Genomic DNA, 16387 nt, shown 5'->3' with positions numbered 1-16387 from the left:
TAACTATGGCCATCGAGGAATACGAAGCGTCATGTGGGTGTTTTTAGCATGATAACAAGGAAAGTGTTCGAGGAAACGTTTGTTTATTTGAATGTCCGTTGGGCCATAAGCAATTAACTGTGAGCAGCTAATCAGATGCTACGGATCTAGCTTCAGTTTCTACACACATACACAGTGAGGTCCCTCTTGGCCAATCGGAGGCCAGGATGATGCTCGGTAAGCCAATGGCAGAGCAGCTATGAGTATGTTGAGTCCAGGAAACTCACAGCTGTGAGCGAAATAAACATCGTTCACTTTGTAAACCAGTGTCGTGGTTGCTGTTGCCGTTTCCGAATGAACCAGTAGAGGTCACTATTGGACAAGACTTCGTTGTAGTGAATGTCTTCGCGAGGCTAGAGCAGAGAAAATTATTTCGTATAACGCAACAGGGGGGTTTTCGTCGGATGGGGGGCAGGAGAATGGGAATTCTGTGAATGCATGAAGATTTTTTCACATAAGGGGTATTTTCACTCACGTAGCTTTCGTTCTAGAGGAGTTTCACTGTAGTTTATAGATCTGCACTTTATAATGTTATATTGCTCTGTTTTGATTCCATAAAAAGAGCTGTGAAAGCAGCTGTGTGACAAAATATTTTTTTCACTGTTGTTGATGGACAATAATGTTGTGAGAGATGTCTGAATAACTGCTCCAAGTGAAAAATGTTCATGTAAAATTGAAAATCAAAATTGTTATTTCAGTAAACATTTGCATTTTGCACAGAGAAAACTGATTCATGATTCCATGTTGATGAGAGCATTAAAATGGGGAAAAATAGGACAAAAAAATCTAAAAGGAAATTCAGAAACGATAAAAATGCATGAGTAATCACGATTAATTTTTAGTTAATTTGAGTTAATTATGACAGTTGCGTTTAATTAGATTAAATCTTTTTATCCTTTGACAGCTCTAATAAAAATAAAAATCCTCCTCTCACCCCTCGGGTGGTGTCCGTCCCTCATTCAGCTCGGGTCCTCTACCAGAGGCCAGGAAGCTTGAGGGATCTGCGCAGTATCCTTGCTGTTCCCAGCACGGCACATTTCTGGACTGAGATGTCCGATGTTGTTCCCGGGATCTGTTGCAACCACTCATCTAGTTTGGGGGTCACTGCCCCGAGTGCTCCGACCACCAAAGGCACGACTGTCACCTTTACCTTCCAGGCTCTCTCCAGCTCCTCTCTGAGCCCTTGGTATTTCTCGAGTTTCTCATGTTGCTTCTTTCTGATGTTTCCATCATTTGGAACTGCTACACTCCTCCGTGACATTGGGGTTCACACCGGTAGACGAGAGGGTTGCCTCCCTCCGCCTTCGGGTGGGTGGATCTAGCTTCAGTTTCTACACACATACACAGTGAGGTCCCTCTTGGCCAATCGGAGGCCAGGATGATGCTCGGTAAGCCAATGGCAGAGCAGCTATGAGTATGTTGAGTCCAGGAAACTCACAGCTGTGAGCGAAATAAACATCGTTCACTTTGTAAACCAGTGTCGTGGTTGCTGTTGCCGTTTCCGAATGAACCAGTAGAGGTCACTATTGGACAAGACTTCGTTGTAGTGAATGTCTTCGCGAGGCTAGAGCAGAGAAAATTATTTCGTATAACGCAACAGGGGGGTTTTCGTCGGATGGGGGGCAGGAGAATGGGAATTCTGTGAATGCATGAAGATTTTTTCACATAAGGGGTATTTTCACTCACGTAGCTTTCGTTCTAGAGGAGTTTCACTGTAGTTTATAGATCTGCACTTTATAATGTTATATTGCTCTGTTTTGATTCCATAAAAAGAGCTGTGAAAGCAGCTGTGTGACAAAATATTTTTTTCACTGTTGTTGATGGACAATAATGTTGTGAGAGATGTCTGAATAACTGCTCCAAGTGAAAAATGTTCATGTAAAATTGAAAATCAAAATTGTTATTTCAGTAAACATTTGCATTTTGCACAGAGAAAACTGATTCATGATTCCATGTTGATGAGAGCATTAAAATGGGGAAAAATAGGACAAAAAAATCTAAAAGGAAATTCAGAAACGATAAAAATGCATGAGTAATCACGATTAATTTTTAGTTAATTTGAGTTAATTATGACAGTTGCGTTTAATTAGATTAAATCTTTTTATCCTTTGACAGCTCTAATAAAAATAAAAATCCTCCTCTCACCCCTCGGGTGGTGTCCGTCCCTCATTCAGCTCGGGTCCTCTACCAGAGGCCAGGAAGCTTGAGGGATCTGCGCAGTATCCTTGCTGTTCCCAGCACGGCACATTTCTGGACTGAGATGTCCGATGTTGTTCCCGGGATCTGTTGCAACCACTCATCTAGTTTGGGGGTCACTGCCCCGAGTGCTCCGACCACCAAAGGCACGACTGTCACCTTTACCTTCCAGGCTCTCTCCAGCTCCTCTCTGAGCCCTTGGTATTTCTCGAGTTTCTCATGTTGCTTCTTTCTGATGTTTCCATCATTTGGAACTGCTACACTCCTCCGTGACATTGGGGTTCACACCGGTAGACGAGAGGGTTGCCTCCCTCCGCCTTCGGGTGGGTGGACGTGTCCTGACTGTTGTTTGTGCATATGCACCAAACAGCAGCTCAGCATACCCACCCTTTTTGGAGTCCTTGGAGGGTGTGCTGGAGATTACTCCTGCTGGGGACTCCCTTGTTCTGTTGGGGGACTTCAATGCTCACGTGGGCAATGACAGTGAGACCTGGAGGGGTGTGATTGGGAGGAACGGCCCCCCCGATCAGAACTCGAGTGGTGTTTTTTTATTGGACTTCTGTGCTCGCCACGGCTTGTCCATAACGAACACCTTGTTCAAACATAAGGCTGTCCATATGTGCACTTGGCACCAGGACACCCTAGGCCGCAGTTCGATGATCGACTTTGTAGTTGTATCATCGAATTTGCGGCCGCATGTTCTGGACACTCGGGTGAAGAGAGGGGCGGAGCTGTCAACTGATCACCACCTGGTGGTGAGTCGGCTCCGATGGTGGGGTAAGATGCCAGTCCGTCCTGGCAGACCCAAACGTATTGTGAGGGTTTGTTGGGAGCGTCTGGCGGAATCCCCTGTAAGAAGGAGTTTCAACTCCCACCTTCGACAGAGCTTTTCCCATGTTCCGGGGGAGGTGGGGGACATTGAGCCCGAGTGGACCATGTTCCGTGCCTCTATTGATGAGGCGGCCAATCTGAGTTGTGGCCGTAAGGTGGTTGGTGCCAGTCGTGGCGGCAACCCCCGTACTCGCTGGTGGACACCAGCAGTAAGGGATGCCGTCAAGCTGAAGAAGGAGTCCTATCGAGCCTTTATGGCCTGTGGGACCCCAGAGGCAGCTGACGGGTATCGACTGGCCATGCAGAACGCAGCTTCGGTGGTCGCCGAGGCAAAAACCCGAGCGTGGGAAGAGTTTGGTGAGGCCATGGAAGCCGACTTCCGGATGGCTTCGAGGAAATTCTGGTCCACCATACGACGTCTCAGGAGGGGGAAGCAGTGCACCTCTAACACTGTGTACAGTGAGGGTGGGGCGCTGCTGACTTCGACTCGGGACGTTATGAACCGGCAGAGTACTTCGAAGACGTCCTCAAATCCACCAACACGTCTTCCTTGGAGGAAGCAGAGCCCAGGGACTCTGAGGTGGGCTCTCCTATCTCTGTGGATGAAGTCACCGATGTGGTTAAAAAGCTCCTCGGTGGCAAGGCCCCAGTGGTGGATGAGATCCGCCCGGAGTTCCTCAAGGCTCTGGATGTTGTGGGGCTGTCCTGGTTGACACGCCTCTGCAACATCGCATGGTCAACAGGGAGAGTGCCTCTGGATTGGCAGACCGGGGTGGTAGTCCCTCTTTTTAAAAAGGGGGACCGGAGTGTGTTTTCCAACTACAGAGGGATCACACTCCTCAGCCTCCCTGGTAAGGTCTATTCAGGGGTGCTGGAGAGGAGGGTCCGTCAGGAAGTCGAGCCTCAGATTGAGGAGGAGCAGTGTGGTTTTCGTCCCGGCCGTGGAACAGTGGACCAGCTCTACACCCTTAGCAGGGTCCTCGAGGGTATGTGGGAATTCGCCCAACCAGTCTACATGAGTTTTGTGGACTTGGAGAAGGCGTTTGACCGTGTCCCTCGGGGAGTTCTGTGGGGGGTGCTTCGAGGGTATGGGGTACCGAACCCCCTGATACGGGCTGTTCGGTCACTATACCACTGATGTCAGAGTTTGGTTCGCATTGCCGGCAGTAAGTCGAAATCGTTTCCAGTGAGGGTAGGACTCTGCCAAGGCTGCCCTTTGTCGCCGATTCTGTTCATAACTTTTATGGACAGAATTTCTAGGCGCAGCCGAAGCGTTGAGGGGGTCCGTTTTGGGGGCCTCAGTATTGCATCCCTGCTTTTTGAAGATGATGTGGTGCTGTTGGCTCCTTCAAACAAGGCTCTCCAACTCTCACTGGAACGTTTCGCAGCCGAGTGTGAATCGGTTGGGATGAAGATCAGCACCTCCAAATCTGAAACCATGGTCCTCAGTCGGAAAAGGGTGGAGTGCCCCCTCCGGGTCGGGGAAGAGATCTTGCCCCAAGTGGAGGAGTTCAAGTATCTTGGAGTCTTGTTCACGAGTGAGGGCAGGAGGGAGCGGGAGATCGACAGGCGGATTGGTGCAGTGTCTGCTGTGATGCGGACGTTGTATCGGTCTGTCGTGGTGAAGAAGGAGCTGAGCCAAAGGGCTAAGCTCTCAATTTACCGGTCGATCTATGTTCGAACCCTCATCTATGGTCACGAGCTATGGGTCGTGACCGAAAGAACAAGATCCCTGATAGAAGCGGCCGAAATGAATTTTTCCGGGCTCTAGATAAGGTGAGAAGCTCGGTCATCCAGGAGGCGCTCAGAGTCAAGCCGCTTCTCCTCCATATCGAGAGGAGCCAGATGAGGTGGCTTGGGTATCTGATTCGGATGCCTCCCTGGTCAGGTGTTCTGGGCATGCCCCACCGGGAGGAGACCCCGAGGAAGACGTAGGACACGCTGGAGAGACTATATCACCCAGCTGGCCTGGGAACGCCTCGAGATCCCCTGGGGAGAGCTGGAAGAAGTAGCTTGGGAGAGGGAAGTCTGGGCTTCCCTGCTAAACCTGTTGCCCCCGCGACCCGGCCATGGATAGGCGTAGAAGATGGATGGATGGATGGATGTGTATATATTTCTATGTATGCTCTTTTTTTCTTAATGCTTTGCCAAGGTTTTGGATTGGGACTCAAACCAAAAACTTGGACTATTGCTAATTATTCATGACTGCAAATAATTGGAATTGCCACTCTGGTAGTGAGACGTCATGGACTGTCTAAAAAAAATCCATGACATTGCTAGGTTCTGCAGTTTTCACACCATTATGAATGTGGCTTTGTGTTCTGAAGTGTATCTCGCCACCAGTCAACTATGGGTGTGCACAACCAGAGTGTGGAGCTCTGTTGGCTGGCCATGTTGAGGAATGGGTACTTTGCAACCTCTGAGTGATGTAATCGTGTCATGATCTGTGAATGGGTGCCATTGTACGACTGCTACTCGGCCCCAGGCTCTCAACCACACACCACAAAGAGCCATGTGTCGGCAGCCATGCTAAAAAAATGTCATTTACAGACCTAGTTAAGGGGTTTCAAAAGCATCACTGCTCTACTCAGTGTGAGAATGGCTTTCAGGCCCAAGTCACATAATCTTTATATTCATCAAAATGGAAACAAGTTGAGATTTTGTCATTATGGAAATGATTATGTAGCATTGTTTTGTTTCAAGATGTTCCACTCGTAGATCCGCAACATGACTTTCCTTTCGTCTCCTTTTGCCTCACTCTGAACTCTCTCTGAACCCAGAAACACACTAAGCATACATGCCCTGTTTAAATCGAGTTTACGGCAAACTGAACTGACCTAATTCCAGAGGAGATTCACATGAGCTAGGCACCAAAAATGTCGTCGTCATAACTGAAAGAGCTGGATTAGTTTTGTAGTTGAATACCTTGAGAAAAATGTTTAACAGACAGACAAACTTGATTGATTTGAGGAAAATAAGAGCATCTCCTATTGCAAGGGAACACTGGAACTTGGTGCTCCCAGCAAACGCTGAAAAATATTTCCCTGAAGATTGAAATCTAATTATTTTAAGAATGCATAACATAAAAAAAATCATCCTTCCATTCATTCTCTGAACTGCACAAATTCTTGCAACGGTCGAGGACATGCCGGAGTTTTTTACAGCTGTCACTGGGCGCTAGGCGGTGTACAGCATGAACTGGCCGCCAGCCAATCACATAAGCACGGAAATTGACAATTTACAATTCTTAACGGTCATGGACAATTAACATTTTGAATCAGATAGCCAGGGGTTGAATTGATAGTGACAATGATTGGGATGAAAATCATCATCTTCAAAATTCCTACCCACAACTATGGTCGCGAGCTGTGGGTCATGACTTTAAGAACAAGATCATGGAAACAAGTGGCCGAAATAAATTTCCTCCACAGGGTGTCCGGCCCTCCTTTCAAGAGTGAGTGAGACGCTCCGTCATGCGGGAGGGCCTCAGGGTCGAGCGACTGCTCTTCCCCATTGAGAGAACCAGATAACCAGGTCGGTTATTTAGTTTGGATGCCTCTTGAACAACCCCTTGGCAATGTTCCCTCTAATTTTCCATGCTTGTGAGCATTCACACAAAGTCCCTGAGCCGAGTGTGCTTCGCTTGTGCAGAGGTATTTTCTTGGATTGGATGGGATAAACGTTATTGTCAAACGTACTGTATGTGTAACATCCAGCACAGATGAAATTTCTTCCCTCTCAACATAAAACAGGATGAGGCGCTGCGGGTGTCCGCGCCGCTATCTAAAGAAAAGTTAACAAGAAAGACAAAATAATACAAAAACAACACGAGACATAGACAATTGTGCACTCTTAACCAATTTCCTGCATACACTTTGTTGTCTGAAGCAGTTATAGATGAAAGATTGAGCATTGGGGTGCTTTTCCCCGGTTGGTTATGAGGGGATTGGTGAAAGGGCGAATGGACAGCGTGAATGCTCGATAATGCCGCGTCTCCAATTGACGTGCTGTCAAACACATTACTAGTTACTAGTTTTATGTGTTTTCAACCCGTCTGCACAATTTCACCAGTTTAAATTTTTTTTGTGATTATTAATATTCCGAGCAACAATTTCACCAGTTTAATTGTTTTTTTTTGTGATTATTAATATTCCAAGCAACAAATGTAACAAACATAACTGTATCCTGCAACACTTGTCACGATGGAAATGAACAAGCCACAACAGGACACTGAGACCAAGCTCTCTGCAGGGGAAATGTTATATTAATAAGGTACAGCACAGTAGGACAAAGGTCAAATGAACTAAGTGGGTATCTTCGAGCCGCAGGGCAAGGAGTACATGACACCGGTGAGCGTTTCAATGTGAAAGGCTCCCACACATTCACCTTTTTCTGTCTTTTCTCACTCATTTTTCTTTCCCGCTCTGTCAACCACATGTGCCAGATCAACTTTTCTATAATTTTTTTTATGAGGCAAATATGAAAATGATAAATACCGCTACAACTAAGGTTTGACTTTTACTTTTGGGATGCGCTGCAAGACATTTGCGGGTGCGCTAAGGGGCTGAGAAAATTGTGCGATTGCACATGTGCGCAACTTAGAGGGAACATTGCTCCCTGGTGAGGTGTTCCCGGGCATTTCTCACCGGGAGGAGGCGCTGGTGACGACCCAGGACACACTGGGGAGACTATAGGAGTGTTCACACGGCACACATTTGCTCCGGCGCTGCACCGATGTATTTTGTTGCGATATATTTTACACCGCAGCAAATTGTGTGGAGCGTTCACACGTACAAAGCCGCTGAGCATGTCAGCACCGGCACAGCGTCGGTGCAGCCCCACTTGCGTTCACATGGCAGTTTCTGCCACGGAGCAAAACGACAGAAAACAAATGAGCTGTTGTGTTGGTTCTTTTTAAAACGTATACAACTCAAGCGACTACTGGACAGGAACGTCCTTCTCCTTCTCGGTCTCCGTGCCTTCTGCTCGAGAGTCACCGCCCCCGAAAACGTAAACCAACGATGACTTCAATCACACTCAGAAAAGCAAACGCGTAATGCGCCAAACAGAAAATCAAGAGAGGAAATCACAAAATAAATTATATGGGGCACGGGGGTTGTGAACACACAACAAAGGAACAAACTACACAAACAACTCTGAGACAGTCCATTTTCCTCCAAAAGGAAAGATGTTACCAGCCAAGTCTTGTGTCGTTATTAAACAAACACATGACGGAAGTCCGACAGAATACAAAAGCAACGCATTTTCGCCATACATACTCTTCACAAGCATTTAAGATATCCTTTATTTATCCCACACTGGGGAAACTTACAGCCTCCAGCAGCAAGAATGTAGGTAGAAAGAAGAAAGAAGAAAAAAACAAACAAACAAACACCTGCTCTGGAGCAAATTTAACCTAGTTGCTTTCATACGTGCAAATTTACATCGGTGCTGCTTCGCAAACGAGCATTTGCTCCGGAGCAAATTTTTAAACCACCTCCCTGAGGTGGATCAAATTTGCTCTGGTGTAAGCCGTTTTCCGGGGCTACGCCGGAGCTAATTCGCACGTGTGATCGCTCTACTGGGGCAGCCCCGGCGTAGCACCGGACCAAATCTTGCCGTGTGAACACCCCTTATGTCTCTTGGCTGGCCTCGAACAGCTTGGGATTCCCCAGGAAAAGCTGGACAGAGTGGCTGGTGAGAAAGGCATCTGAACTTCCCTGCTTAAGCTACTGCTCCCACGAATCAACTCCAGATAAGAGGAAGACAATGAATGGATAGCCAGGGATTGACATGATCTGAGTTAGTCAAGCCACTAAATTATGTGCCCCTGATATTGCTAAGGCAATTTCAACATAAGCTTCTGCTTGGACACCCAAAATGGTGGCTATTTTAAATCCTTGACGGGTGGCATGAAAAGAGAGCGGTAATGAATTATGAAATGTGTCTGGTTTGATTTAGTATGTGAGCAAAGAACCCACAAAGATACAAAATTAGGGACTGAATACAGGATGCTATTCTGTATTTGAATTGTGGTTCTCCAGGAAACTACGAATGTGTTGATGTCAAAATGTTAAGGCAGGGGTCGGGAACCTTTTTGACTACGGGAGCCAGACAGGCAAAATATTTGGAAATGTATTTCAGTGATATATGTATATATATATGCATCCATCCATCCATTTTCCGAACCGCTTGAACCTCACTAGGGTCGCAGGGGGTGCTGGAGCCTATCCCAGCCGTGTTCGGGCAGAAGGCGGCGGACACCCTGAATCAGTTTCCAGCCAATCGCAGGGCACACATAGACAAACAACCATCCACGCCCACACTCACACCGAGGGACAATTTAGAGTGCCCAATCAGCCTGCCATGCATGTTTTTGGAATGTGGGAGGAAACCGGAGCACCCGAAGAAAACCCACGCAGGCCCGGGGAGAACATGCAAACTCCACAGAGGGAGGCCGGAGCTGGAATCGAACCCGGTACCTCTGCACTGCGAAGCCGACGTGCTAACCATTGGACTACCGGGCCGCCCAGATGTTGGAACACTGAGCTACTAGTTGTTTCGTGGTCAACTGTGACTGTGGGTTTCGAAGTAACCATTTAGCACACATCCTCTGCATGTATGCCCTCTGACTAGGGTTGCTTGAGTAGTAGCATTCCAAAAGAGCCATGTTATTGCATCACGCCCATCTCCGCTTTCTTCCAGTAGCCCATTGTACATCAAGGTGCTCTGGTTCCCCAGCACCTGACGCAGACCTTGTTTGGCCGGGCAACGTCTGAGCCGGCATGTCATTCATTTTATTGTCTCTCATCATTGTATGAGGTAGGCATTAGCGTGAAGGATCTTGCCCAAGGAACGGCAACATAGGCCAGTGTTATCCAATCAAAATTGCTCCTGGAGCCAACTGCAGTCCCGAACAGGAAATGAGCAGTGAGAAATTGATGGATAGATTAAACAAGTGAGAATATTTTGTTTTATCTGCGAGGCAGATGCAATCATCAAAAGAGCCATATATGTCTCGCGAGCCATAGGTTCGCGACCCCTGTGTTAAGGGCTAAGCTGTGTTTGTGTGAAGGGTTACCTTGTGCAGGTTCCCTTTAGAGTCTCCCAAGAATGCAATCGTATGTCCTGCCCTCATGCTCACTGCAACAGCTGTCAGTCGAGCGGAGGGGCTGTCCAAGATGGTTTCAGATTCCACAGCAATCCGACTACCCATGGGACTGGGTGTGTGATCAGAGCCACAAGGGTACCTTTCGAGCGTGTTCTAAACGAGAGAATATCGACAGTCACTCAGGGGTTACATTAAATAATGGCTCACAGAACATGTACAGTTTCAAGAAAAAGCAAATGAACCCTTTGGAAACACTTGGATTTCTGCATAATATTGGTCCTAAAATAAGATGCAATTTATTTCAAAATCACAACAGTCGCTTCTACCAATATCACACAATTTTTTTTTAATGTATTTAGAGGACACACATTGGGGGTCGGGGGGGGGGGGGGGGATAATGTGAACCCCTCGTATATTGACTTCTTTGAGAGCTAATCAAATTCAGCAGTCAGCAAAACTAAGTCCAATCCAATACAGATTGGTGTTCGCTCTTCTGTAATAGGTCTGATGTGAACCAGGCAAGGCACAAAAGAACTTGTAATATACCAAAATGTCAACAGTATGATGAAGAGGTCTGTCTATCGTAATTTTAACTTTATCCAGAACCAGAATCATCTTTATTGGTATGTTAGTAACACACAATTAAATTGGGCCACTCACAGTGTTACAGCAACTATCAATTATAATTACAGAGCGTTGTTAATCAATGACATGTACCATTTGTGCGGTAGTAGCGAACCCTGACAGTTGTGCAAAAGAGGCGCAGAGTCGTCAAGCGATATAGAATGACCAGTATTAGAGTAGTAAATATGATCCAATGACAGTCGTGCAGATGATGAAGAGAATAGTGACACAATTTAAAGTAACCTGTGGTGCACTAATTCTGACACAGCACATTAGAGGAATCTATGAACAAAATTATATCATGTTTAAAGTTCCATTTAATTTGGGCCTGTCCAGACATGTTGTGTGTTTAGCGCATGTTCTTCTGTTTAAACTTTAAACGGGTATATCTCTGACACAGCAACAATTGTGCAAATATGCAGACAGCGCTTTAAGCGTCCAATAAAATTGAATATTCATCAACCAAAGTTATGCAAATAATGCAGTGCCGAAGACACCTGTACAATAATGAATACAACAATACTGTCACAACGGGGATGTGGAAAAATGTGCAAACATTTTGTAAAAATGCAACTATGGAATCATGCGTCAACTGGTTGAATGGAAAGATGAACGTTGCTATTGGAATGTTGTTTTAGAGTTGCATAGTTCCATAGCGACTATCTGAGAAAGAGAGCCGGAAGAAGTGGTAACCAGGAGAATTGTGCCTGACCTTGCCTTAGTTCTAACAGCGTGTATGTCCTCAAGGGTGGGGAGAGGGTACTGATGATCTTCTCGGCATTCATAACATAACTGTCTGATGCAGTTGGATTTTCTTCATTGTGGCAGCACCAAACTAGATTGTGATGGATGAACACGGGACTTAGTGATTGCTGTATCAAATTGCCTCAACAGCACCGATTGTGGGTTGTACATGCTCGGCAGCCGCAAGAAGTACATCCTCTCCTGGGCCATTTTCGGGATGGTGTTGATGTTAGCCTCGGTTGAGGTCCTGACAGAAGGTAATTACGAGGAAATTGAAGGTTTTGACATTTGACAGAGGGCGGCTATGGCAAAGTACGTCCACAATAATCTCCACCGTCTTTGTGGTGTTCAGCTCCAGAGGATGTGTTAGTCACAGCATCAGTGTAGCAGCCACTTAACTTCCTGTAGCTATGCAGACTTATGACCTTCGTCGATGAGGCTGATGACTAGGATGCTGTCTCCAAATTTCAGGAGTTTGACATCTGGATGAATTGAGGAGGAGATAAATACTTAGTATTTACAGGGTACAGGGGACTGACAAAGGACTTTGTGGATTGGTGCCAGCAGAATCTCCTCCAGATCAACCCTAGGAAAACTAAGGAGTTGGTTGTGGATTTCTGCAGGAAAAAGTCCTCACCAGCAACGATGAACATCCAGGGTATGGACATAGAGAGGGTGACCTCCTACAAGTACCTTGGTGTTCTTCTCAACGACAAACTGGACTGGTCTACAAACACGGACACCCTGATTAGGAAAGGACAGAGCCGACTCTTCCTACTCAGGAAACTGAGGTCTTTTGGGTTTCAGGGGTCACTCCTTAAGACGTTCTATAACTCGGTGGTGGCCTCGGCCATCCATGATGGCATTGTCTGCTGGTCAGGCAGCATCTCGGCCCGGGACAGGAAGAGACTGGAGCGACTGGTCAGGAAGGCCAGTTCTGTCCTGGGTTGCTCCCTTGACACTCTGGAGGAGGTGGGCAACAGAAGGATGCTAACTAAGCTCAAAGCTATGATGGCCAGTCCCTCCCACCCCCTCCAGCCCGCCCTGACAGCACTTGGTAGCTCCTTCAGCCAGAGACTGTTACACCCGCGCTGCAAGAAGGAGAGATACCGACGCTCGTTCCTACCGACTGCTGTCAGGCTGATGAATAAAAAATAACAATCATAATAATAATAATAATTTGTATCCATTTGTGTTCATATTGTATTCAATTGAAAGATGTTTGTTGTTTTTTTTTCTCTTTCTCCTTTCTTCTTTCTACATACATTCTTGCTGCTGGAGGCTGTAAATTTCCCCATTGTGGGACGAATAAAGGATATCTTATCTTATCTTATCTTATCTTATCTTATCTTATCTTATCTTATCTTATCTTATCTTATACTTAGGGGACTGAGTGTGTCTGATGTTGCATGTGGATGATCTTGTCACCCATTAGGAAGCTGAAAATCAGACATGTCAGACTCTTGGCCCATGGGACCACTTCCCGCCCACACAGCAATTTTCTTCGAAATCAGCATGGACTCAGCCCAACGGGCATGAGCAAATTAAGTGGTGTTTTAATTGGTAACTGCAACCTCAGATTCTCGAATGGTACATAGTGAAGCTCCGATGACATAAAAATGACTAATCCTGTAGAAAAGGCCAGAAAGTGATCTATTCTGAAGAGAACTATGTCAGTCTTTATTATTTAAGTGTCTTAACCATTGACTCGTGTATATACATTTGGACAGGAGGGAAGTTTAGTACATGTGATTTTGTTCAGCTGTGGGGGTCAATGTCCAGTAAGGAGTGTCACTCAGACTCATGTGAATGCAAACAGATTGTTAGGATTAGTGACAGCCTGGTGTCAAAACAATATTTTGTTGCCAGTGTTTTGTGATGTTCTGTAACGTACCCGTTGCCACTCATTAACGTTAGTGTCGGTTCACTGAGTAGTGCATGTGTAAAGTGTCGTTGCAGCTTTTCACTGCTTCACAACCCGCATTGTGTCATAATTGACTGCCTGTATTTTTTACTGTGTAATTGTGCAAGCTGTTTTTTACACTGTAGGGGTGTCAAACTCATTTTTGTCGTGGCCATATTTTAGGTTCCATTTCCCTTGGAGGGCTGTTATGACTGAAATCATATGAAGAAATCAAGAATAAAGTTCACTCAACTTTTGTTTAAGTTACTGTCATGATGGGTTTGGTAACAAGAAAATGCTGACAATATTGTGCTTAGTTATTACAGGTGAGAATTTTAAATTTTGGTACAGATTTTAGCGAGCATCATGGAAGTTGACATGTTTGATTTGCTTTTGCGGGCCACATATAATGAGGTGGCAGGCTGGATCTGGCCCCTGGGCGTTGAGTTTGACACCTGTGTTTTACAGCATACAATTCTGCATCGTGATTGACTAAGGTACCATGAGCCAATTTGAATCCATCTCCTCCATTCAATGTCTCCTGTACAAAATAATAATAATAATAATAATAATAATAATAACAATAATAATAATAATAATGAATAGTTACACCGTTTATTTTGTTTATCTTGCAAATATTTTAAGTTTGAGCATGTTTAAATACAATACAATACATCCTGATTTATATTGCGCTTTCACAACAGCTGCAGCTGTAACAAAGCGCTTTACAAAACAGTTAACATAAAGCAGTGTTTCTCAAATAGGGAGGGGGGGGGGCTGCGTTTGACCTCCAGGAACATGCTTTTTTATTTTTTTACTGTCCTATTATAACTTGCAGGTGCACCTCCACTATGTTAGGGGGCAGTGGCGCTCTCATTGGCAGAGTTTGCGCAGTGAGCATTCTCAGGGAGGAACTATGACGAGGCGTATGTAAAGCTTGGATTTCAATGTGCCTTCGGTGACAGACGAGGGAAGATCGATGTGCTTACTTTGTCGAAAAAAATTTGGTAGCTGGTATATTAAGATATTTTGTGATGTTTTCTTTAATCAATGTATTTCTTCTCAGTGAAAAAACTGCTTTGAGATGATTGCATGACTTGGTGACTTGCTTGCCTAAGCAATTTCAGAGATGGACTCTGGAGCCTGCTTTGACGACTTCAGAGATAAACTATTTAGCCTGCGACTTCATAGTCTGCTTTGTTTGAATTGTTAAAACTTGATTGAGATCAATGCCACTTGATTATAAAAGGAGGGGAGCGATGCTCCTCAGCAGAGTCCGCTATGGGTTTCCGTACAAACGCCTAGCTCGTATTGAAGCTCACTCTGCTGAGGGTGTTGGCTCTCCACCCTACTGGCACACGGTAAGAGTTCTTTAGCTTCATACAACTTGTTTGAACTGTGTTATCATTTCTGTGTGGGACCAATAAAGTGCCTATTGTTGGTAGCCAGAAGTGTCTTGTCGTTATTTCTGAGTGCCTATCTCCGACGATCCTTTATAAAACTTGATATTCATTCAAATTGAGTATCAGAAGTGTTTCAAAACAGTAGCGGACAGCATGAAGCCAAATAAATTAAAGCGTCACTTAAAGACATTACACCCCAATCACGCTGATAAGCTGCTTGAGTTTTTTTCAGCGAAAACGTGCCGAATACTGCCAACAATCATGCCGCTTTGTGACTGCTACTTCAGGAAACTAAAATACAGGTCCCTACACGTTGAGCAGGGGCCGAGAGTTGCTGTGTTCTGCTTCAAACCTCGCTTCGAAAAGCTGTGCATTGCAAAATGTGCTCCAGCCATTAATCCAGACATCATCTTTGATTAAAAAAAAAGCACACATTCTTTTATATAATTTTGTTTTGCTGGTTAAAGTTTTTTTTTAAATATTGTGCTCTGATATCATGTTGGTGATTAGTTTGAATGAATTATTAGTTATTGAGTTTGTCATTTTATTTTTCAGTATCGTATGGTTTGAAATGGTCAGTCAAAAAATATTTATTGTTAAATTAAGGATTCAATGTTATTTTTGAATTTCAGATGCACTTTAAGTATTTTCTGTTCCAGTTACTAAAGCTATTCTTTGTTGAAAGTTGTTCCATATTTCTTTCTTTTTTTATTCTCTTATACGTTCATAAGGATACAGTGTTATACAAAGGTGTACTCATAACAATTTTATAGACAAATGATACTATTTATAGCCGTGCGAGGGGGGGGGGTTGTTTTCCTGTTGTTGTTGTTGTTGTCGACCCCACCCGTGCCCCGACATTGGGGGACTGGGCCCTCACTCCGTCTCCCGGATCCCCAGACCCCCCTCCTCCGCCCAGCGGGCGAGCAGGGCCGCCACTCCGCTTGGGTTTCGCCAGAGGTCCTCCGGAGTCAGTGTGGTGGGTATGTTTGTGCAGGTGAACAGGTGTTGTGTGTCGTGCACTTGCCTGCCGCATAGCGCACAGAGTGGTGTTGGGTGTGTGTCCGGTGTAATGTTGTGTAGGTAGGAGTGGAGGGCTGGTGATTTGTTGGTTCGGAGTTGTGCTAGGAGTTGTCTGGTTCTGTGTGGTAGGTCTTGCTCTGATGGGTCTATTTCTGGTGCTGGTGCATGTATTACTTTGTTGTGTTGTCTGGTGTCCAAGTGTGTTTGTACAAAGTGGGTGTGTATGTCTTTCATGTTCTGTTTTATGGTGTCGTTGTTGGTGTCCTGTGGTGCTGTGTCTTTGTTGTGTGTGTAGTTGTTGTTGTGGAAGATTGTTTGTTTCTTTTGTCTGGGTGGTGGTGGTTGTTGAGTGAGTGGGTGTAGTGGGTGGGTTGGGTGTTGGGCTTTTTGTCTGATTTGCGATGCGTTTTTAGATGGGTGTTCAGTGGGAGAGTTTTTGTTTCCTCATGCAAGTGTTGTATGTTTGTGTCTTGTGTGCATCCTGTTGCTATTCTGAGTGCTGTGTTCTGTGTG

General features: G+C 45.4%; 1 protein-coding gene across 2 annotated transcripts in view; it reads right to left on the bottom strand.

Annotated features, from left to right (window-relative positions):
• plxnb1b (plexin b1b) overlaps positions 1-16387 on the bottom strand; it is a 211945-nt gene that overhangs the window by 93610 nt on the left and 101948 nt on the right. For both annotated transcript variants that reach the window (XM_052074990.1, XM_052074991.1), the window contains exon 4: positions 10148-10330. In XM_052074990.1, coding sequence (XP_051930950.1) covers positions 10148-10330 — 183 coding nt within the window. The remainder of the gene's footprint in view (positions 1-10147; positions 10331-16387) is intronic.

This window comes from Hippocampus zosterae, chromosome 9 (assembly GCF_025434085.1).
Source record: "Hippocampus zosterae strain Florida chromosome 9, ASM2543408v3, whole genome shotgun sequence".
NCBI lineage: Eukaryota > Metazoa > Chordata > Actinopteri > Syngnathiformes > Syngnathidae > Hippocampus > Hippocampus zosterae.
Note: the sequence above shows the minus strand (reverse complement) of the source record. Positions and strands in the feature narration are given on the sequence as shown.